The sequence below is a fragment of the Carassius carassius genome, chromosome 37 (genome assembly GCF_963082965.1).
Source record: "Carassius carassius chromosome 37, fCarCar2.1, whole genome shotgun sequence".
In the NCBI taxonomy this organism is placed as follows: Eukaryota; Metazoa; Chordata; class Actinopteri; order Cypriniformes; family Cyprinidae; genus Carassius; species Carassius carassius.
This window is the reverse complement of record NC_081791.1, coordinates 11,123,247-11,148,370: the sequence shown is the minus strand read 5'-3', so window position 1 is coordinate 11,148,370 and position 25,124 is coordinate 11,123,247. Positions and strand designations below refer to the sequence as shown.

Here is a 25,124-nt window from a genome sequence, read left to right as displayed (position 1 = left end):
ACACACACACACAGTATTAATAATTTCTCAGACTTTTTGATCCCAATGCAAGTCTAAAATGAGTAATAAATTGTATAATCTGTGTGGGAATACCTGTATATGAGCACGATAACCAGCACAATTAGAGCCACGATGGAGGCTCCCACCCCGACCCCCACCTGGGCCTCCAGAGGGAACGCAGCGGGGCCCTGAGAATCATACTGCACCCGTCCCAGAGAAAAGTTCAGATTCCCCATCCTCACCTACACAAACACACACAAGAAACAGATTTCCATACCGTATCGTTGGGAAACACCACAAACACAAAAGAGGAGAGGAACAGGCTGGCGTACAGTGAAGTCTGGGAGCGTGTCGCTGGCCTCCTGTTTCTTCAGCGCTGTCACTGACGGCTGCAGTGATGGAGGCTCACAGTACAGATGGGTTCGGGTTAGAGTCTTCACAGCACACTCTCCATCACCGATCAGAGCAACCACCTCGTCCTTAGACATGGCCAGGTCCAGATTCTCCCCCTAGAACCCAAATTCAGACAAAGCGCTTGTCATTTTTGTCTGCAATTCATGGGCCATTCGAGTGTATATAACAAAATAATCTGTTGTGCATTAATACACAGAGGACAAGAGAATCCATTCTGGAGTTACAGTATGCTTTGTAACACAATGCAATATTTTTACTGCATAATTCCATTAAATAGAATAGAATAAAATAGAATAGAATAATTCATTGTAATATTATTTGTATTAAATAATTTTGTAAAATGTAATTGTAAAGAAATAAATCTTGGTAGTTATTATGGTTTTAATATACTAAAATAAAATAAAATAAAATTCATTGTAATAAATTTTTTTATTTGTAGTAAATAGATTTTTTTTTTTAATTGTAAATAAATAAATATTGGTAGTTATTATGGTTTTAATATAATACAATATATAAAATATTATAATATAATATAATAATTCATTGTAATAAAATGTTTACATTTGTATTAAATCAATTTTTTATGTAATTGTAAAGAAAGAAATCTTGGTAGTTATTATGGTTATACTATACTATACTATACTATACTATACTATACTATACTATATTCATTGTAATATTTTTTTATTTGTATTACATTACCTTTTCATGTAATTGTAAAGAAATTAATTCTTGGTAGTTATTATGGTTATACTATAATATACTATACTATACTATAGTTATTATAGTTTATAATATAATATAATATAATATAATATAATATAATATAATATAATATAATATAATATAATATAATATAATATAATATAATATAATATAATATAATATAATATAATTAAATTGGGTGAGAATCTATAGTACCACTATGTTTTTGATATAACAAAGTAACAATCTTCAGTGCATTCACACACGGGTGAGAGGGGCCTGACCTCCACAGAGATGATGCTGCCAGGTTTGTGTCTGAAGGGTTTGCTGGGCTCGTGTTGATTGAGGCTGTGAAGAACAGGATTGGGCTCATAACTGAAGGGGCTGCCGCTGACCGCCTCAAACTCGAAGTGCAGGTTATCCAGGAGGAAGCGCACGCTGACAGCAGCACGCAGGGCCTCGGGGCCCACCTCCGGAGTGGGACACAGGATCAGAGTCGAGCTGTTCACTGTGCACCGCTCCTCCACCTGATCACCAACAGGACAAGAGGAAACCAACTGTGTTACAATAACTGACGAGTGAGTACTGGACAGTTTGTTTAATGCTGTGAGAAAGCACAAGCACAGACTCACTTGTGTGAACTCTACCTGTTTGACGACACAGAGACTATCTTCAGGACAGCTGGGCTCTGGGACGATCCGCCGAGCTCTTCTGAGGAGACTGGGATCCACGCTGCTCCTCTTCCTCTTCCTCTTCCTCTTCTGTGAGTGTGGCTCCAGAGGGGTCAGGGTCACGTGGATACGAGGCTCCTGTACCACGTCCAGATGCTGGCCAGACACTCGAATGATACGACCCCCGCTTAGACAAACACACATGTTGGTTCTTATGTATGCTGTACTAATAATGCATTGTTTATTTCCAAATCACAGATTATTATAAATCTTTAATTTGCTAATTGGTGAAACTGTGCATGTGACGCTGCTAAAACCATAATACCAGTCTATAACCCTTCTGTAAATTACAATAAAGATTTTTAATTATAAATACATATTTGTTTTTACGTTTGACAAAGATAGCATAAAGTTATATATTTACATGCTTAAGTTTAATTTTAAGAACAATAAGACGATAGATAGATACATTTCTGACGTCAGATAAATACATAAACATGACTGCTCACATTTATAGCAATGACTCTACATAAATAAGAAATTAAGACTTTAGAATTGACTTTATTAAATTGTATTAGGCGTGTGATCACTACATTGGAAAAATGTTTTTTTTTTCTCATTTGAAGCATATATCATAAAATTTCCTTCTTCAATTCACCAATGTAAAAAAAATAAAAAAACTATCTATATATTAACAAGTCTTGTTAGCTTATGCAGTTTTGTAAAATACTATATATATATATATATATATATACACACACACACACATATATATAAATAAAATAAGAAAAAATCCTTAAAACAAGATAACTTCTTTGATTTTTCTAAGACTATTTTCTAAGACTCCACTGGCAAAATGTTTAAAATAATTAAGCTGTAAAAAATATAACGTTACTTACCCGATGAGCTTTTGGAGCGTTTTAATATAAATAAAATGAAACGGGCTACAGTATTTCCCAGAGACAGGACAAGTACTTTTCATAAAATAAAATCTTTAAAACAAGATAACCTTTTGATTTGAACCTTTAGAAAATATTTTTCTCAATGTTGTTTTCTTACTTGGAGCATAAATCTAACTTAAAATTCCTTCTTAATCTACTAATAAAAAATTTAACATTAACACATTCTCTCAAAAACAAGTCTTAATACTTAAAAACTTGCAGTTTTGTATAAAAATAAAATCAAATAAATACAACTCTGCATAAGTTCTTTAGAATACCTGTCCTGTTTCTCACCTGATGAAGCTTCTGGAGGGAGCAGCATGGGTCACGTTGGGGTCTGGGGTGTACTGATAGAGGACGTCCTGTAGATGGCGCTCAGCTCGACCGAAGCGCAGCGTAACGCCACTCTCTCCGGTTCTGTTCCTCCCTCCAGTCACACACTCAACACGTTCACTGTTGTACCGCTCAGAAAAACTGATAACACACAGACTTATTACTTAACACTCTCAACTGTCTAACTTAAGTCTTACCAAATGTGAACAGTCATAAAAGACAATAAATCCTGTGTAACTTATCTGGTATATTATATTCATGAATTGATATATTTAGGACACAGCGCACTGTTTTAGATCTACAAAGACTTGCAGCGTTAACAGAAGGATGATTTATTATTTATAACATAATCAGCTGACATGATATGAGCTGTAGAGATGATATCATGATGAGATTTACTGATGACTTCTGTCTATGACTGGAGGGCTCTACACAGTCACTTACATGTAACATGGGACTCCACCAATCAGGATGCTGATCTCATTGGGACGGCCCGTCAAAAGGTCCCGTCCCGTGATGGTGAGTGATGTGCCTCCTGACATTGGGCCTTTCAGTGGAGACACTCCCAATAACACTGGGTCCTTGAGTTTAGAAAACAGAACACACACACGCACGCGCACACACACGCACACACACATGCACACACACGCATGCACACACACACACACACACACACACACACACACACACACACACACACACACACACGTGTGCTGTTATATCACTGACCCCCTCCTGTTAGAGCGCTGAATTATACAATCTAAAAACCTTAAAATTAGATACATTTATGTAACTGAATTGTGTACAATTTTTCCATTTAAAAAATAAAAATGTTTAATACTGTACTTTAATACTTTACATAAAGCCTTTACGTATAATGCAATATAATAAATGGCATAATGCATTAGAATTATTCATAATGTGCATTATAATACATTATATCTTGTTGTAAACAATTATAATTGAAGTTAAAATGGATAGTGTAACAATGATATTAAAAAGTGCTATAATGTATTAACTGTGGTTACAATTATGTATAAGATTGTACAATGCATTATAAGGTGCATTACAAGGCATCATTTCTGCATTAAAACTACTTTTAGAATGCATTATAAATAAAAGCTTTAAGTAAACTGTTTCCATTTGAATAAAAAATCTTGTTTTAACCACAAAAGCTCATTATATTTCGTTTTGTTTCCTCCTTTACATTGTGTGGTATTATTATCCTTTTAACTTATGCACTCCTACACGCCATTTAAAATCTTATTAAAGCCCCTGAATAACGCATAGTATTTTGGTTGTGTTTTCCAGTACAAATATCTAAAAATCATTCAGGAAAGATACATTTACTTCATTGAACTGTATAAGATTTACACATTTTTTTTTAAATTCACTCTGTCAGCAAATAGCTTTTAAATCTCACAATATTTCTTTTTTTTTCAATGCCATTTTTTCCCTTTAATTTGTATGGCATTAAAGCCCTGAAAAATACATAATATTTATTTATTTTCCAGTAAAAAATATCTAAAAACCTTTACAATTAAATACACGTACTAATAACTTATTTTCCAGAACTTTACCGAAAAAATAAAGTGAGTGAAAAAATAAAAATAAATAAATAAATCAATATATATATATATATATATATATATATATATATATATATATATATATATATATATATATATTACATTTTTACACATCCTCTTAAATTTCTTATTTTATAGTAAAAATGATAAAAAACTATTTACATTTACATGATTGAATTCTAGAAGACATAAAAAAATCATTTTTTACATTTCACAATATTGCAAAATTGTATTCTTTGATCCATTAATCACACTACATTTGCCTTTTTAAAAAACGTCTTTTAAAATGTAAATAAATTTTAAAATATTTAATTTTTTAAATATTTAAAAAAAAAAGATTTTTTAAAAACACAAATAAACAACAATAATAAAGTCAATTCAAAAACACTGTTGAAGAAAATTCATTCGGCAGTGCACAAAGTTGTTTTAAAATGGCCAAATACCTCCCTGCCTTTTAATAAATACAAAATGAATTCCTTGCATGTTATTCATTCTGGCTAAACCATTTTTATTCCTTTGGATGCCTGTTGGATTAATGGTTACCTGGTAATGGAAGCGCTGGGCAGACTGCCCGATTCCTCCACCTTTAACCTGAACTGAGACGTGGCCGCTCTGCTCCCCTGCACTCGCTGTGGTCTCACAAACAATACTAACAGACACACACAGAGACCCCCGGTTAATCAGGGCACTGGGTCAATACTCTTCATCACACACTGTGGAGCTGAACTGCCTGAAGCCAATAATACAGTGTCATTAACAAGAGGCAGTAATATCTCACACTCTACAGTCTGATTTACCTGGAGGACACCTCGTATCTGTCGGGGAGGACCGTGCAGGGGACTCCGGCTACCGTCACCGAGTGCTGGATGTCTTCAGCTCTCTGACCCAGATTGGAGCCGGACACTGTGAGCACTGTGCCGCCCTCCACTGGACCAGAAAGGGGCTCAATCTGCAAGAAAACACTAAATCAGTCCTGAACTTTCTCAGTGATGACAGTCCCATATCAGTCCTGAAACATGAAACTATCGTTCAAAACTAAGGCTACATTTATTTGATTAAAATGCAGAAAAATAGTAACGTTGTGAAATATTATTAGAATTTAAAACCGCTGTTTTCTATGTGAATATATTTTAAAATTTAAGTTATTCCTGTGATGTAAAGCTGAATTTTCAGCATCATTACTGCAGTCTTCAGTGTCACATGATCCTTCAGAAATCACTCTAATATGCTGATTTGCTGCTCAAGAAACATTTCTGATTATTATTAATATTAAAAACAGTTGTGCTGCTGAATATTTTTGTGGAAACTGTGATAGTTTTTTCTCAAGATTCTTTAATGAACAAATTTTAAAAGAACAGCATTTATGTAAAATCTTAACTGAATAATTTCACAAATCTCACTATATTTCCTTCATTTCCTTTTTTTCATGATAATTTGTGCGGTGTTATACCATAGGATCATTTTTAATAGGATCTCATCCTATTAAAGCTTGAGAAAAATACTAATTAAAAATACTGATTAATGTTTTTTTTAAAATCCCTTACTATTAAACATTTACATTATTTGAATTGTATGAGACTCACACATGATTATTATATACTTTTTCTATCTAATGGAAAATGTTTTTTTTTTTAGTTTGTAATGACCTTTTAAAATGAAAAATAAATATTAAAATCTATAATAATACCTTTCAACATTTTTTAGTTTTAAGAAAATAGATTTTTGCAATATAAAAAGTTGCTATTTCAGTGTAACATTCCTTGCATTTCATTCATTCTTGCTCAACCATTTCTATCCCTTTTTATACTGCTTTTATTGCCTTGATGAACAGAAATTTGCAAGGAATTTAACAGCATTTAATTGAAATAGAAATCTTGTAAAATTATGAATGTCGTTACTGTTATTTTTGATCAATGCTTCCTTGCTAAATAAACATATTCAATTTCAATAGTATTTTCTTTTCCTGCATGCAAACATCTATGAAGTGATTCAGTTAATCATGTCAGGTGTAATAATGTGATCCGTTATGCTATTGTAAAACACACGGGTCAGTAAGGAAAGGTCAAGGGACAAGGGTCACTCCTACAAGGACAATAATGTTCGTATCAGACAATGCAGTTTAGCCTGACAGGTTTATTCCAAGTTCTTAAATGCACAGTTCAAACAAAAATAACCAACTGAAGATCTTCTTTAATACAGAATACAGAATGAGGTAAAGAAGTTTATGACAGAATTTTCATTTCTGGGTGAACTGCCTCTTTAACAACACTAAGTATAACATTAATGGCTCACAAAAAGCAGAAGCTGACAGACGAGCCCCTCACCGTGTGTATGTGAGGAGCAGGACAGGTCTGCTGGACGTGTTGGGTGCAGGAGCTCCTGTAGACGCAGCTGGAGCGAGACCCTTCACACCACACACACTCGTACCGCTGATCAGCCGTGTGACAGCGACTGCAGTCGGACCGGCCCACGGAGCAGTTATACAGCCGGACTGCACACACAAAACACACGTCACACAAACAGAGTACAGCACATGCAAAACCTCGCCAAACAGCAGGTAACGTACCATGAAAGTCTTCTGGGTAATCCACCTGGAAAGAGTCCCTCCTCCTGACTGAGATCAAGCTCCTGTATTCCTCCACCGCGGCCGAGTAAGAGTACTTTCAAACCCAAATGCAATCACAATCAGCAAAGCATTACAGGCACTTTCAGAGTGTAACAGTTATTTATATGCAAGCCACAACCAGCTTCTATGGATGATATATAACACCGCAACAAAATTACTGTTAAATTACATTATAGTTAAATATAATAAAAGTAAACTTATTTTATTTCAGCTAGTTGCTAAGGCAACATTTCACATTTTGATTTAATATAACTTGATGACCCAAAATAAGCAAAAAACCAATATATATATATATGTTTATAAAATTTACAATAATATTAATACAAAAAATATAAGCATTTTATATATATATATATATATATATATATATATATATATATATACACACACACACACACACACACATTAGCAATTTAAAACTATAATAAAACTGGCATGGGACGTCCATTGTTACATTATGCTTTATATATATATATATATATATATATATATATATATATATACACACATTGTGTAAAAAAAAAAAAAAAAAAAAACCTTGGTAATTTTCTATAATTTTTACTGCCATTTCAATGAACTGAAACACAACACAATGAAGTGCTAAAATACAGGCAAAACACCTGTAAAACAAATCAATATGGAAAATTCCTTCAAATTAATACAGTGTGCTAGCATACCTGGTGTAGCTGGCAGGTAATGAAGAACAGAGATGGCTGAGAGTCGTCAACCTTCACAAAAGCGTCCACCACCACCGATCGGCCCTCAATCACCAACACACACTGATAATCCAGATCTTTGTCCTTAAGACACACACACATACATTCTACACTGAGAATCCCGTGCAGTTTCCACATTGTTACTCCCCCCTAAACGTCCCGTAAAGAAACCGCAGCTGGTTGTTGTGCATATCAGTCAGACAGATTCTTGCTGTCTCTGTGAGCATTAGCAGACATTATGCTCAGGGTCACAGTCTGATTATGCCAGACTATCAAGCCCCAACAAGCCTCAAGATGTTGTGTTACCTGATAGAGGTGTAAGTTGCGTCCCAGCAGAGTGATCTCCCTCTTGACATTGACAGGTAGGAGGGAGCTGCTCTGGATGCCCTTCACACACGGACAGGCGTGAGAACCTCTGCTCACGAGTAAACTCTCCTCTTCCTGATCACACACACACACACAGATGGACAACACACGTTATTACACACACCACTGCTCTGAAAGGAGCAGACAAGGAGTATCTCTCATCTTCTGACTGACAGCACAACAAAAGTGAGTGTGTTAGACAGAGATTTAATGAAAAACAAAATGGATAAAAAAAGACAGACGGGGAATAGCCAACAGAAGCAAATTAAATGATTAAAGAAATGTTCTGGGTTCAATACAATGCAACAGTGTTCCTCGCACCTTCTCAGCAGTGCTGGTTCTGAAAGTATTTCCTCTATTACATTTTCCCATAGAGATTTAAAAAATGTCTTTGTTAAAGAGTTATAAGTCATGAAATGAATCAACCAACTACGAGGTGAATCACGACATTATAAACTTCAGTTTGAAGCAAAAAAGTACTTAAAAAATGAGGTTTAATGAGGTAAAGAACTACAATCCCAGTAATCACTGTGAATGACACTATTAAAAAATGAATGATGAATGTAGACATTTAAATGCAATTCATTCACATAGAAATAGTATATTTTACAATTATTACAAATACTGAACTAGTTTGAGAGCCATTGAGAGACTATTGCGTGATTTGTGGTGTTTCATGGGAGTGTGCAGGCACTGAAGTGCTCTTTTGGTTAAATTTGCTTGCTTCAATTCCCTGACTGGTGGAGAATTGTTGAAGAATAATGGGTAATGTAGTTATTTATTTATTTCTTTTTACGGGAAATTCTGCTGCTAAACACGATTTAAAAAATAACAAGGGCTGATGGCTTCACCAAAAGCATATACCACTTGTTAAAAACCATGTAGCTCACACTAGGTCTGTTTTCAATGTTTTTCATTTCTGTTAAACATTGGCTTATAAAAAATATAGGATTTTTACTGCTGGAACCTGTGTTAAATGGATAGTACACCCAAATAATTTACTCACCCTTGTGCTGGTACAAACCGGTATGACTGATTGTGGAAAAAAAAAAATTCTATATACACACACACACACACACACACACACACACACACATATATATATACATATATATATATATATATATATATACATATATATATACACACACACACACACACACACACACACACACATATATATATATACATATATATATATATATATTATTATTATTATTATTATTTTTTGGAAAAATAATCAGCTGTTTTATATAAAACAACAGATTTGGACCACACTGACTTTCATTGTTGGAACAAAAAACTTCAACCGAAGAAGTCGGGTTTGTAATGGTGTTGCCAAAAGAATAGAAAAATATAACAATGAGTGATTTGAAACATTTGAGTGATTGAAATTTGCGTCTTTCAGTGTATCTCCAATATATCTTGTCATAGAGTCCACTGGTAGACGCAGCTTTCAGACGCTCCCGTGTGTATGTGAAGAGCGTCATGATCATTGTAGACAATCAAAGCCATATCTAAGCATATCTCAACAAAATGGCCAATCAGAGATGTTTAAGAATCACTCAACATCGCTCCAAATGCTCGCAGGAAATGCTGGTGTCGTCACAATTTTTAATTTTCAGTACTCTAGTTTGCAATGAGGGTAGGTAAATGACAGAATTTTCTGTTTTTGGGGCTGAACCATTTAAAATGCATGTGTGGTAATGTAACCCAGATTTTGGCTTGTTTATACAAACTCATGATGGATGAGTCAAATCAATGTCTGTGCAAATCAACATCATGAACCCAGAACATCGCTTTAATGTTGTGAAATTAAATGACTTTAATATATAATTATGGTTGAATTAGTAATAGAGCAGAACTTCTTTCATCCATTTAATTTTATACACACCATCATTCACACATGTAATTTACACTTTAGGTACATTCAACCTCCTGCATCCACTGCGAGCAGAGTTGGCCCGAGGACCCACACTCACCAGGAGGAAAAGGTCAGCCGAGTCGGACTGGTAATCTGTGTCTGGAGCGAGGGGGAAATCGGATGAATCAGGCCCTGCCTCGCCGTCACCAGAGGGGGCGCTGGCTGACGACACAGGGGCGCCCGTGTCTATAAGAGCATCTATATCCATCTCGGTCTGCGAGAGGGTGACCACTTCAGAGGCGGATGAGGGCAGTGCTTCATTCAGCGGCGCCATCGTCACCACTTCCCCAGCTCTCAACGCAGGCAGCGTCACTTCAGCGGCCTCTTCACGCGACGAAGGTCCCACCAGCTCTTCGTATGATTGCGGGGTCGGTGTTGACAGCAAACCTACCTGGATGCTCTCCTCCACCCAAGAGGTATTTTGTGAGAGGGTGATGGCCTCTGTCATGGTATCGGTTGACTCTGTAGTGGCACTGGATGGGTGTGTAGAGGAGGTTGTAGCGTGGTTGGGGGTAGTGGGTGTTTGGTCGAGTGGGGTTGTGGTTTCCAGAGCTGTGGTGGTGGGGGCGGCCGTGGGCTCTGGAGTAGTGGGTGGGGTCACTGGAGGGGTAGTCGTGACAGCGGTTTCGGTCGTTATGGCCACCTCAGTGGTGGAGAGGGTTGATGTCGTGGGTGTGGAGGTGGTGTACGTGTGCACGTCAGAGTCTTTTATTGTTTGAGGAGCAGACGTGGGGAGCAAAAACTTTAGACGAACAAAGGACACAACAGAAAGAATGAGGGGAAAAAATGAAATAAATGGCAACTGAAATAAATGAATATCAACTCAAATCCGTAAACAATGGTGCTGAATTAAACGCATTATAAATTATAAATCATAAAACACACAAGCAAGCGTTATGTGTACTGCCATTTAAAAGATTTTATATTTTTGAAAGAGGTTTTGATCACTAAGCTTAATTCAGAAATGCAGTAAAAACAGTAACACTGAGAAATACTATTATGATAATTATGAAGTGAAGTGTTTCTGTGTGAATATATTTTAAAATCTAATTTGCTTCTGTGATGCAAAGCTGAAGTTTCAGTATCATTACTCCAGACTTCAGAAATAATTCTAATATGATATTTGGAAACATTTCTCATAATAATCAATGTTAAAAACTTATTTTTGTGGAAAAATACTTTCCCCCCAAGATTCTCTGATGAATACAAAGTTCAAAAGAACAGCATATATTTAACAGAAATCTTTTGTAACAATGCATTCTTGCTGAAAAACGTATTAAATTAGTTTTAAAAAGTCTTACTAACTCCAAACTTTTAAATGGCAGTTTATATGAACCAAAAACAGTTATTTAAAGCAAAAAGGAGCCAAAAATACATACAGTGGGGTCTAAAAGTTTGAGACCATACTAAAAACTGTGATTTAAAACTTTAATTAATAGAAATAAATGTTTTGGGAAAAAAAATAAATGACAAATTTAATAAGAAACATTTCACAATTTCATATTCTAGTATTCCTAGTCCACTAATCAAATGAATAAATTTCTCTCTCTTTCTCTCTCTCTCTCTCTCTCTATATATATATATTTAGAGGTATATTTATATATATATCTCTCACTGTTGGTCTCATACTTTTGGGCTCCACTATAATTGCACAGCATATCAAACTCACAGATGTGACCTCACATAGGCTACCAACACAAACTTACATGCTGGTTGAAGATGATCGCACCACGGTCACACGTGGACCGGTGAGTGCACACATGCTGGTGGACACACCAGTTACATTTCCAGCGGCTGTTCACACAGCCCCTACACCTAGAAACACAGCAGCAAACAACAAAAGTTTAGAAGTGACTGCATAAGTTAAACCCATCTACATCCCTCTGAGCATTCAGATCAAGACAGCAAAGCAGCACTGCATCCAAAATAGCTGAGCTCTAGAAGTACACATGACTCCCCTAAACTCATCAAACCACAGAGAGCTGAGTTCACAGCTTTCCCACATCGCAAATCAAAACAGCACCAGGGAGAGCCGCCCCATCAGCGGCTGTCTGCAGGGGTGTATGGGTAAGGGAGGATGGTCATGGTGGAGGATATGGCAGGAATGTAGGAAACAGCTGTTAAATCATCAGGGATGTGTTAGCTGCCCTGCCCCTCTCACGCTTCTGGGACATTCTTCAACGCATGACAGCCGCTCACCAATGGAGGTTTAATATTGCTCTTGGATGATGATGACATGACACTAAAACTAAAACTTTTCCACTTTACAATAAGGTTTCATTTGTTAACATTAGTTAACCATGTTAGTTAGCATTGTCCTACATTTTTGTGATTGCTTTATTCATGTGACTTACGGCCTGGTGCCAGAGAGCTGCTGCGCCACAGAGCAGTCGTAGAAGGTGAAGTCTGCGAGAGCTATGGTGACCGTCCGAAAGCGCAGGGACAGCGTGACGGACACACAATCTGTTACAGAGGACAAACATGAGAGGAGTCTGGGTCAAACGGCACTGGAACATCAGGTCACACAAAACCTTAAGAAATTATAATATGAAGATGAATGCACCATCCGCAGCTTATTTCGTCATTCATGTAATATCATTAACTTTTCAGTGGAATGCTTCCATTGAAGAGTAATGATGCGGAAAAACCAACAGAGGAACAGAAACTGGAACATGACTATTACAGAATTCCAGAGTGATGAACTACAGTTCAGATGTTTGGTTTTGGTTGCATTTTACAGAAGTTTTTGAAATAAGTCTCTTGTATTTATTAAGGCTGCATTTATTTGATTAAAAAATATAATTAAAGTTCTAATAATGTGAAAGAATTATTACAATTTAAACAAACTGTCTTCTATTTTAATATACAACCCGAATTCCGGAAAAGTTGGGCCATTTTTTAAATTTTAATAAAATGAAAACTAAAGGAATTTCAAATCACATGAGCCAATATTTTATTCACAATAGAACAGAGATAACGTAGCAAATGTTTAAACTGAGAAATTTTACACTTTTATCCACTTAATTAGCTCATTTAAAATGTAATGCCTGCTACAGGTCTCAAAAAAGTTGGCACGGGGGCAACAAATGGCTAAAAAAGCAAGCAGTTTTGAAAAGATTCAGCTGGGAGAACATCTAGTGATTAATTAAGTTAATTGATATCAGGTCTGTAACTTGATTAGCTATAAAAGCTTTGTCTTAGAGAAGCAGAGTCTCTCAGAAGTAAAGATGGGCAGAGGCTCTCCAATCTGTGAAAGACTGCGTAAAAAAATTGTGGAAAACTTTAAAAACAATGTTCCTCAACGTCAAATTGCAAAGGCTTTGCAAATCTCATCATCTACAGTGCATAACATCATCAAAAGATTCAGAGAAACTGGAGAAATCTCTGTGCGTAAGGGACAAGGCCCGAGACCTTTATTGGATGCCCGTGGTCTTCGGGCTCTCAGACGACACTGCATCACTCATCGGCATGATTGTGTCAATGACATTACTAAATGGGCCCAGGAACACTTTCAGAAACCACTGTCGGTAAACACAATCCGCCGTGCCATCAGTAGATGCCAACTAAAGCTCTATCATGCAAGAAGGAAGCCATATGTGAACATGGTCCAGAAGCGCCGTGGTGTCCTGTGGGCCAAGGCTCATTTAAAATGGACTATTTCAAAGTGGAATAGTGTTTTATGGTCAGACGAGTCCAAATTTGACATTCTTGTTGGAAATCACGGACGCCGTGTCCTCCGGGCTAAAGAGGAGGGAGACCTTCCATCATGTTATCAGCGTTCAGTTCAAAAGCCAGCATCTCTGATGGTATGGGGGTGCATAAGTGCATACGGTATGGGCAGCTTGCATGTTTTGGAAGGCTCTGTGAATGCTGAAAGGTATATAAAGGTTTTAGAGCAACATATGCTTCCCTCCAAACAACTTCTATTTCAGGGAAGGCCTTGTTTATTTCAGCAGGACAATGCAAAACCACATACTGCAGCTATAACAACAGCATGGCTTCGTCGTAGAAGAGTCCGGGTGCTAACCTGGCCTGCCTGCAGTGCAGATCTTTCACCTATAGAGAACATTTGGCGCATCATTAAACGAAAAATACGTCAAAGACGACCACGAACTCTTCAGCAGCTGGAAATCTATATAAGGCAAGAATGGGACCAAATTCCAACAGCAAAACTCCAGCAACTCATAGCCTCAATGCCCAGACGTCTTCAAACTGTTTTGAAAAGAAAAGGAGATGCTACACCATGGTAAACATGCCCCGTCCCAACTATTTTGAGACCTGTAGCAGAAATCAAAATTGAAATGAGCTCATTTTGTGCATAAAATTGTAAACTTTCTCAGTTTAAACATTTGCTATGTTATCTATGTTCTATTGTGAATAAAATATTGGCTCATGTGATTTGAAAGTCTTTTAGTTTTCATTTTATTAAAATTTAAAAAACGTCCCAACTTTTCCGGAATTCGGGTTGTATTTTCAAATGTGATTTATTCCTGTCATGCAAAGCTGATTTTTCAGCATCATAACTCCAGTCTTTAATGTGTACTATGCTAGACTAACTGAGACTTGTCATGGCACTTGTATACTGTTGTTGTTCTCTCGTTGGTCTGATTGCATCTATTGTTCTCATTTCTAAGTCGCTTTGGATAAAAGTGTCTGCTAAATAATTAAATGTTATTATGCTTTTTCACTTTTTCATCTTTAGTTAGTCTGTAAAAAAGATCTGCAAAGTTACAAAGCTCAAAGTCCACTTCAGGTTTATTTGATGAATAGAAACTTCAAAAGAACAGCATTCATTTGAAACAGACACTTTTTGTAAAATGATTATTGTCTTTACAGTCACCCCAAACTTTCTGAATGGTAACCACTCTATATTGTGAGAAAATGTCACATTGACAATCATGGGAAAACAAAGTATTCCCACTCAAAAATGGGAACACACACACGCAATCAAACGTCTCTTACACATGTTAACCAGTTCCTTAAGGCCAGTTTTTAAGAGGTTTCACAGAAAATGATTCAAAGATGTCATGTCCAACATTACTTTAGCATGTGGGTTTTCTCACCCTCTCCCTGTGGCAGGGGTGGAAGTCTGTGGGTCTCAGGAGTGGCACAGGTGACTGTGGTGCCCTGGACCAAAGCAGCTGTTTCAGCGTCTTCAAAGAAACACGAGTACATGTCACCCTCTGACAGACTGGGCAAACCTGGGACACCCACAGCAATCTAATCACACACACACACACACACACACACACACACACACACAACACACAACACACAACACACACACACACACACACACACACAAAAGAAACATATTAACCATGATTATAATCTCACAATCAATAGCTTTGATTAATTCATTAGAAAAGCATCCCTTACAGAAGAGTTAAATAAAAATTACACTGACTGGGGAAAAAGCTTTTAAGCATAAAAAATTAGGCAAGATAATGTGTGAATTATCCCATAAGGGAGTGCAGTGGCAGAGTCTGCTAGCTTAGAGTGTAATTACTGTAACCATATGCTAACTCAAACACAAAGAAACAATTGACAATGATGCAGTGATTTGATTAAAAGTTACAAAAGATTGCTATTTCAGTAAATGCTGTTCTTTTAAACTTTCTATTCAATAAAGAATCAAGATAAAATGCATCAGTTTCCAACAAAAATATTAAGCAGGACAACTGTTTTCAACATTGATAAGAATAAAACATGTTTGCTATGTATTCTGCATGAGTAGCAAATCAGCATATTAGAATGATTTCTAAAGGAGCTGTGACATTGCAGAGTTATGATGCTGAAAATTCAGCTTTGCGCCACAGGAATAAATTACATTTCAACATACATTACAAAAGAAAGCAGTCATTTTAAATTGCAATAGCATTACTGTACAAACTGTGATATTACTGTTTTGACTGTGTTTTAAACCTTGATGTGCATAAGAGACTTATTTTAAAAAACATAAAATATCTTATAATCCCGAAATGTAGAATGCTACTTTATGAAAGATGTTATCTGAAGGGTTTAATTTTAGGCTTTACGGTTGAAGAAGGACTGAATTTTGATGTTGCTCTAAAATTTCCCACTTTATCACCATTTCTGACGGAATGACTTCATACCTGTTTCTGCTCTCCAAGGCTGGCGTTATTTTGGCTCAGTGACTCCACTCTCAAGCACTGCTGCTGCTCATCCAAACTCCAGAGCCAGTGACCTTCGACCGAGCCCAGCCTGCAGTCTGAACGCATCCCACACCTGGAGGAGCGAGGAGAAAACACACCAGACAGGAGGATGAGCAAGATAACTGACAGACGGAGAGAAATACTCCCAAAATAAACTGAAAACTGCAGCCCAAAGCGGGAATTACAAGATGAAACTCACCGGCCGTCAAGAACACACCAACCGCAGTATGGGTCCTTCACGGCCAGACAGGAAGTGCAGTCGGTGTGCTTGTCACACTCTGCCACAGGCCTCTTCTCCACCTGACCACACGGCACAGCAGGAGAAATCACTTATTCACACATCGCACACGGACACAGCAATGACCCAGTGTTTCCACTCCAGGCATATGGGTGAATGTGATCGTGACCCACTTCATATCTGCACTTTTCCACATGTTTGTGCTGATTGTGAGTGGAAATTTTGCAGTGTGTTATTTGGATATCATACAAATGATTAAATTAAAGTTGTCTTCCATTACTGTTTTACTGTGTTCTGTTTCTGGTGTATTGCTATTATGTGTTTCTTGATCTAGCTGAGTGGGCATGGCAGTAAGTGTGAACCTGAGGGGAAGCGCTCATTTGAGCTAATTTATGCAAATTAGAAATGTAACGGTATGAACATTTCTTATCATGATTGATAAATTGATTGATACAGTTATCAGTATTATCACGGAATTGTTCAAATGTGCTGGAAACATTCAAAATGTACTGACCTCATAAATCGTTTCAAGTTTTGTTTTCAAAATCATTTGAATGTATTTAAAAATGTAATTTATTCCTGTGATGCGAAGCTGAATTTCCAGCAACATTACTCCAGTCTTCGGTGTCACATGATCCTTCAGATATCACTCTAATATACTGATTTACTGCAAAAATATTAACTATTTAATAATTAATTATTAATGTGATGCATTAATTTAGCAATTATTTGATATTCTGAACTATTATTACAATTTGAATTCACAATATCTAATAAATACAGCCTTAGTGAGCATAAGAGACTTTCAAAAAAACTTTTAACTATTATTTTTGACTGGTAGTGTGCTAATGACATGATGTTTGAACTCACAGAATGGCTGGTCATGATGTAGACGTGTCTATGGGTGGAATCCAGCAGTAAGTCACTGTTGATGGCCAAACCAGGCTGGATGGGAAGGGTGGAGTACTTCTTCACCTCTCCTGAGTTACCCAGGAACACCTAACATGAGATCAAATAAATAAATAAAGAGTTTCAAAGAGTAACCTGACAACGGCTCCTAAGAACTTCCTCAAGGTTTAATTGAATATTTAGGCTTATAAAACTACATCAGATGCAACAGGACACCTCGGAGACACGAGGAGAGCTGGATGTGGACAGGTCTAACTAAAAGTGCTGAAAGTGTCTTCTGAAATGGTTTAGCGCTAGAGCCATTCAAAGTCTCGTTAAAGGAAAATGACGTACAAGGATCTGAGAGAGGTGCCTAATGCCTCTTGAATTCTATCACGACTGGGGTCGATTTCAGCAAACCAGATTAGAATAGTGAGAATCCCATCAGAAGAGCAGGTATCCTGCTTAAGAGTCTCAGACACCTTACACCGTGAGCTGCTCATGCACTCCACCCAGTCAGGTTTGTGTTTTAACTGGATTAGCATTGACAAACTGTCGGCCACAGTCTACTGCAGGAGGAATCATGCATTGCAACATTATCGTATCATGCGAGACTGAGTAGCTGTGTAGATGTAGAGTTAGAGGAGGTCTACCTGCATGTGTGTTTGTAAGGGAAAAATACAAATATGACTGATGTCAGATTTTTATTTTATACACACATTTATATGATTTTATGAGCTGATGAATAACAATGTATGTATGTGTTACTTATAAAATACTTCCTACATTACAATGAACATTTAAATATTGCTAGACATTTATTCATTCAAAATAAACTACACATATACATATGTATAGATTAGAGCTGTAAAAAGATTTTTTTTTTTTTGAGTTTACACAATATGTGTTCTGTGCATATTTATTATTTATATACAGTATATATATATATATATATATATATATATATATATATATATATATATATATATTTGCATAAAATATACTTTCTATTTGTATTATAGCCCAAATTTTAAAACCTTATGTATATTGTGATGACACTTATTCAATCACATGTCTTCCACTGTAAAAATGTCACACATGCTTGTGAACAATGACACTGACTTGCCAAAATGTTTCAAAACAGCAGAGAACAGTGGATGGCTGTCAAAGGATAGGCTTGGGTCGGGCAATGTCACTCAGATTTAACCAAACACTACGGTTTAACCTTTGCCTGACTTTGCAAATCCAGTCAGCACCAAGGCCTAGATGCAACTTGGCCTGTGTTTAAACTTCAGCTCACAATGAATTTACAAGTGGTGTCAATCTAAGTCTTCGGTGGTCTCTGAGCAATCACTATCCCAGCAAAAACAGTGTTTCATATAGCATGGATTGTGGTGAAGTCTGCTCTGCGGTCCAACTGAGGAAACACAGAAAGCCTTATGTTTGCTGTTTCAGCACTATGTTGGGATATGACATATTCACCCTGCAGGCAAAATCTCTTTCCATCTGCTTATTAAGTAGACAGATAATATTACCATATTAAGTCGACTAATATTTCCCTAGTGGTTTTCTATAAATCAAAAATAAATTCTTTTAGAAATGACCAGTCAAACGGCTAAATTTCATGTCACATACCTTATGCAAATAGCCTTTGGAGTCACCCAAGAAAACAATGGTGTGCCCCTCCCTTACACTAACGGTGACAGCAGTGAGACGGGCGGATGAGCTGTTTAACACGGCTTCAGCGACAACCGGCTCCCAGCTCGCCATTGGACTCGGGGTGTGGTCCGAGCCACAGGGATAAGCCTTCAGGGTGTTCTGTGGGAGACAAAAACAAGTTTTCGTGACTTTGGTTTTGGCAAAACCATTGTGACCTAATCCAGTTTCATGTTGTGTAATAATAAACTCTGCAAAAGGGTAAGGGTTTAGTTCTCAGTCTAAAGCCTCAAGGCTGTCAAATCCTCTTAGTTGAGAAAGCCAGATTAGATGAAGATTATCTTGGTCTCACACTAGGATGGCAAGGCTGCTCCTTTCTTTGAGTCTAACGCTATCAAATCTGCTCCAGCTGTCTTTGATAAAATCTAGCTTGCATGTCATACTATGTTCCCTCATTATCAGAAGTGATCTGTTTGTGTACCAGACTGGGTATCAGGAAAATGTGTTTCAGTGTTTGAGGATTTGCTAGAAACACCAAGAATGCTGTATTTGGGTGGGGGTGTTTGTTTCTGGATCAGTAACATCCTACTTAAAGGGATAGTGTTAAAGCAAAACGTCTGTCATCACTTATTCAACCTCGTGTTGAAAAAACCCTATGACTTTCTTTCTTCGGTGGAACACAGAAAGAGATGTTTTGAAGAATGTCCAAGCTGTTCTTTCCCGTTCAATGAAAGTGGATGGAGACCAGGGTCTGTCAAAACTCCAAAAAAAGCACTATAAAGCATAATAAAAGTACTTTGTACTTTGACTTGAGCCATATATTTAATATCCTGAGTCATACTGACAGTAATTATTTGAGCAAAAGCAAAAATGAAGTTGTCACAATAACAAGAAGGCTATTGTGCTACATTAAGAATCTAGTAAATAACATCTCTTATTTAATTTCTGGAGAATGAGCGTCCATCCCAATTTACTTTTATTTTATTTAAAAGAGCAGCATGAACATTATGCTAAATATTTATTTATGAACATTTATTAGAGGATAAACCCCATGAGATGAATCATCTCGTTTTCATGGGGGTCCTCAGAATAGAACAGAACAGCAAAGCAGCAGAGTAGATGCAATCAAAACAATTATACAATAATAATAATAATCTTAACACACTCTCTCATTCTCACCCAACATACAAACACACATACATATACACACACACACACAAGCTCTCACTTTACCTACCCAGTGTACATATATACACACATATTGATGCAACTGTAAGTCTGAAATGCTAGAAACATAGACAAGTATTCTGAAGATGTGTTAACAAAGCAGTTCGGAACAAAGGAAAAGACGTAAGCGAGCGAATAGATGCAGGAAGGCTGTTCCAGTCACGTGGGGCTCTGACACAGAAAGCATATTTCCCAATTTCTCTCTTAACTCTAGGGACAGTAAAGAAGATCTTCTTCAGCATTCCACAAAATAAATAAAGTCATATGGTGTTATACACCATGTTAGTGAGTAAATGCTGTAAGAATCTGCATTTTTAGCTAAACTATCCATTTAATTAACAGGCAATTCTATCCTTTCGATAAGTCTTCTAGACATCGAACCTTCCTCAGACTTGTGTTTCTCCTTCCTACCCTCTTTTCTAGCAGACATCAGTAGTTTGAGCTTGGGGTTTATTGATCCGAATAACTCTGTTTAGGACTGAGCAGGCTGGGTTCTGGATGCTGAATAGGCAAATATATGGAGGTCATGGGGAGGCTGTTTGCCTGTGAGCCAGAATCCTTGAGTTCTTTGATTTGTCTTAAGGTCTTGTTAGGACTAATGCTCATCAAAGAGTCAAAACATAATTCACTCAGATAATGGCAGGCAGAATCGTATGAGCGAAAGCAATTTGCCTGAGAATTAATGATGAGCAATGCATCTAAATTAGGATAGATGTTAGTTTAAATATACCGTTGGAGGAAAATGATGCGGTCCAGTTCCCTAGAGTTATGCTGCGGGCATCCTTTCCCCATTTTCCCATGCTTTTCAAAGAAAGTTAAACTACTATGATGATTATGTGGAAACGGCTGACCTCAAAACCTAATTATATGGATCATTTATAAGTATAATGTTTCAACGCGAAGACAGTGTACAAGTGAACAGCCACTATCAAATATTCCTGTAAAAGGAACACTTTAAGTGCCATTATCAATTGTGACAAAACAAATACATTTCTAGCATCAATAAAAAAAAAAAAGACCTCTACAAGGTTTTTCTTCAGCAGGTTTTTCTTATTTATGCCTAGGCTCAGGCCCCTTTTAACACTGGATTACAATTTTTGCCTAACACCATATAACAGAGCCACAGGAATGCAGTGCCTATATTAACAATGTCTTAAAGCATCACATATCACAGAAGAATTCTGTCATTTTTGTCATTTTTATTTATTTATTTTTGAAAATTGTGTATGTAATTTCTACCACATCTCACATGACATAGTGTCATACGTGTTGGAAATTACATTTTGGAATAACATAAAATTCTCCTTTGTCTTGCTAAAACTAATTTCATGACTAAGGATGGGTGGTATGATATTTTTTTAAATAGCAAAGATAAAATTAAATATACATGACTGTACTGTGATATCCAACGTTGTAATGAAATTAAATTACTCTGATTATTAAATTAAATTATTTTGATCATATTGCCACCTCTAATACCAAGTAACATTTTATGTATCCTAAAAATGTGCAATTATATATACATAGAATTTTACATTCCATCATATTTCATCTTAAGCATTTAAATGACCCTGTTGTCTCCAAGTATAACCACGTACACGTACGCCTGTAAGCAGGCAAAACTGTTCAGTGTTTGAAGTTATGTCCACACAACTGTGTGACAGCTGTAATATTTTAGAAATCTGCTTCACAAAATAAACATCAGGATATTTATTTTTTAAAATTTAAAAATTATTTTATATTAAAGAAGTGATGAAAAGGAAGTAAGGACACATCTTTTCATTTGTATTGTGATATAAATGTGACATAAATGGAGAACTTTAAAATAATATTTAAAACTCTCTAAACATTTACTCACCGTAGGCAGGTAGGCACAGTTGGATTTAACATCATATTCAATGTATGCCACCTTCTTGCCATCTTTCATCCCATTTCGCGTGTAGCACAGATCTCGTGTAGCATCAATACTACGGTCCACTTCATCCAGAGAGTACACACACAACGCAGATTCCTCCCCGGGTCCATTAGCAGCACTAACCCCCATAGAAAATACTCCCATCAAAACCTGCGAGCGTCCAGATTCCTCACCGCCCACCTGCGCCCCCTGGAGGAAATTGTAGTTCCTTCCTGTTGAGTTCGAGTGACAAATTAGCGGTACCTCAACGTAGGAGTAATACGCCTGATCGTCCAAACACACCCGTGCCACATATGTACGATATTCCCTTGATGCTTTTAGGTCGCGTCTATAGAACAAAAAGTAGACGTGGTTGCGTCGTGCAAAGGTTGTGACAAAATTGTGATCGTACTCCGAGAGGCGCCCGGCTACAGCGAGCTTAGCAGTTTCCTCGTAGGAAAACACCGGCTCTGTCGAAAGTTGGCGAGTGGAAACTGGCGGATGACTGCTGGTGTAGCCTCGTCCCACATAAAGGACCGGATCTTTGTCTTGCGGTCGCACCACGAGCCCAACCGTTGACACCGTAGGGTCGTTAGCCGCCACATACTGCGTATCAACAGGTCTCTCGGCAGAGAAGAGGACTTCGCTCACATTGGCTAGATTGCGTTTCTGGCAGGTGCCCTGGTGTACGCTGCCACAGGTGATGAGCTGGAGGGAATATGGATCCACTAACAGAAGCTTGTTGTGATTGTTAACGAGCCCAGCCTGAGGGCAGTTCTCCAGGGTAACCGGAGGCAGACAGTCCTTGCTGTCTCTCACCTGGCCGGTTCTCTCATCCACTTCAAGACGGAGGCCATCAAGGCCAGCGAGCTGGAACAGATGGTCCCGGGCCCCCACGTAGACCGTACCAATGCAGGGGTCAGGGTGCAATGCCAGGTGCTGGAAGACCAAGTCGTTGGAGGAGAAGCGAGGGTAACTGCTGTGGACCCCCAGAACAGCCAGGATGAGGAACTGAAGCAGGGTCAAGACGAGGGCCATCCCACACTGCACTGCAAAAAAACTGATCGCATGTGAAACGAGTTAGTATTAGCTCACAGAACAGAGCCAAGCATAGTAGAGATAATCAAAGACTTAGGGAATTTGTATTATTCATTCCTAATAATAAAGAATAATTGTCAGTTTTTTTATTTAGTTATATTAGACAGGACCTGTCATGAACAAAGCAAAAGAGTATGTCCTGTAGAAAGGAATATAGTAAATAAAATAACATACGTACTTAATAAAAAAAAAAAATTGAAATATTTTGGCATTCTGATATATACCAAAGTACTAGAGAGAGGATTTTACCAATAACCAGGTTGGACCACACTTATCAATAACCAATTTATCAACCAATAGTTTTTGGATACTGAATGAAAGCCAACATAATAGAAAAATAGTGCTGTACTTTATTACAAAATAAAAAACTGTACTGTACTTTTTAAGTGAAATAGTAAATAAACGTAAATAATTAAAAATAAATAGTAATTATACTTGGATAATTCATGTTAGTTAATTGTGCATTAACTAATGTTAACAGATACTACTGTAAAATTTAAAAATGACTAGGGTTAATGTTCTTCATAATCTAACAGTAACAATGAACAATACTTCTCCAGCAATTGGTTATGGGTGCCGATTAATCAGCAAAACTAATCGATTGACCTCTACACAAAAGTGACTGATATTCTGAATTATACCATATTCATTCAAAATATTAATTTAAATCATGCATATTCATTTAAATGGTATGTTGAAATATTATCAAATAAATCAAATAAATATAAAAGTTTACAATGTAAGTGTAAACGTATAAACAAACAGTATTGTAGTATTTTTGTTTTGTTGAGTTTGATTTTTTTTTGGACGGTACCATGGTAATATAACCTTAAATGTGTACCATGTTTTCGTTAGTCTTTAAATAAAATATAAATGGGATTTAAAATAAAGGCCAGTGTTACCATGGTATTATGAATGAATGAATGAAATCTTTATTTCGTACAATTAATAAAATAATAATAAAAATATAAATGACAGCAATGCGTAAGAAATATCCATAACTAAAAAAAAGAAAATTATATATATATATATATATATATATATATATATATATATATATGTATATATATATACAGTACAGACCAAAAGTTTGGACACACCTTCTCATTCAAAGAGTTTTCTTTATTTTCATGACTATGAAAATTGTAGAGTCACACTGAAGGCATCAAGGGCTATTTGACCAAGAAGGAGAGTGATGGGGTGCTGCGCCAGATGACCTGGCCTCCACAGTCACCGGACCTGAACCCAATCGAGATGGTTTAGGGGTGAGCTGGACCGCAGACTGAAGGCAAAAGGGCCAACAAGTGCTAAGTATTTCTCGGGGAACTCCTTCAAGACTGTTGGAAGACCATTTCAGGTGACTACCTCTTGAAGCTCATCAAGAGAATGCCAAGAGTGTGCAAAGCAGTAATCAAAGCAAAAGGTGGCTACTTTGAAGAACCTACAATATGACATATTTTCAGTTGTTTCACACTTTTTTGTTATGTATATGATTCCACATGTGTTAATTCATAGTTTTGATGCCTTCAGTGTGACTCTACAATATATATATAATATATATATATATATATATATATATATATATATATATAAATATAAATTATAACATAATAATAAAGTATGGTATTATCATAGTGCATGTAAAATAATAAAATAAAATAA

At 36.7% G+C, this 25,124-nt stretch overlaps 1 protein-coding gene across 3 annotated transcripts in view; it reads right to left on the bottom strand.

The window, feature by feature from the left end:
• Positions 1-25,124, bottom strand: part of LOC132117991 (plexin-B1-like) — an 83,456-nt gene that overhangs the window by 12,924 nt on the left and 45,408 nt on the right. Inside the window, exons 3-23 of one of the 3 annotated variants that reach the window (XM_059527436.1) lie at positions 22,329-23,424; positions 19,223-19,405; positions 17,570-17,698; positions 16,661-16,761; positions 16,402-16,534; positions 15,349-15,505; positions 12,640-12,748; positions 11,992-12,100; positions 10,344-11,027; positions 8,302-8,436; positions 7,957-8,079; positions 7,220-7,313; positions 6,978-7,144; positions 5,451-5,602; positions 5,197-5,302; positions 3,509-3,645; positions 3,026-3,205; positions 1,752-1,977; positions 1,404-1,646; positions 333-509; positions 94-242 (exon numbers count right to left, since the gene is read on the bottom strand). In XM_059527436.1, coding sequence (XP_059383419.1) covers positions 94-242; positions 333-509; positions 1,404-1,646; positions 1,752-1,977; positions 3,026-3,205; positions 3,509-3,645; positions 5,197-5,302; positions 5,451-5,602; positions 6,978-7,144; positions 7,220-7,313; positions 7,957-8,079; positions 8,302-8,436; positions 10,344-11,027; positions 11,992-12,100; positions 12,640-12,748; positions 15,349-15,505; positions 16,402-16,534; positions 16,661-16,761; positions 17,570-17,698; positions 19,223-19,405; positions 22,329-23,424 — 4,590 coding nt within the window. The remainder of the gene's footprint in view (positions 1-93; positions 243-332; positions 510-1,403; positions 1,647-1,751; positions 1,978-3,025; positions 3,206-3,508; positions 3,646-5,196; positions 5,303-5,450; positions 5,603-6,977; positions 7,145-7,219; positions 7,314-7,956; positions 8,080-8,301; positions 8,437-10,343; positions 11,028-11,991; positions 12,101-12,639; positions 12,749-15,348; positions 15,506-16,401; positions 16,535-16,660; positions 16,762-17,569; positions 17,699-19,222; positions 19,406-22,328; positions 23,425-25,124) is intronic. The other 2 variants (XM_059527437.1, XM_059527438.1) reach the window with 2 other exon arrangements.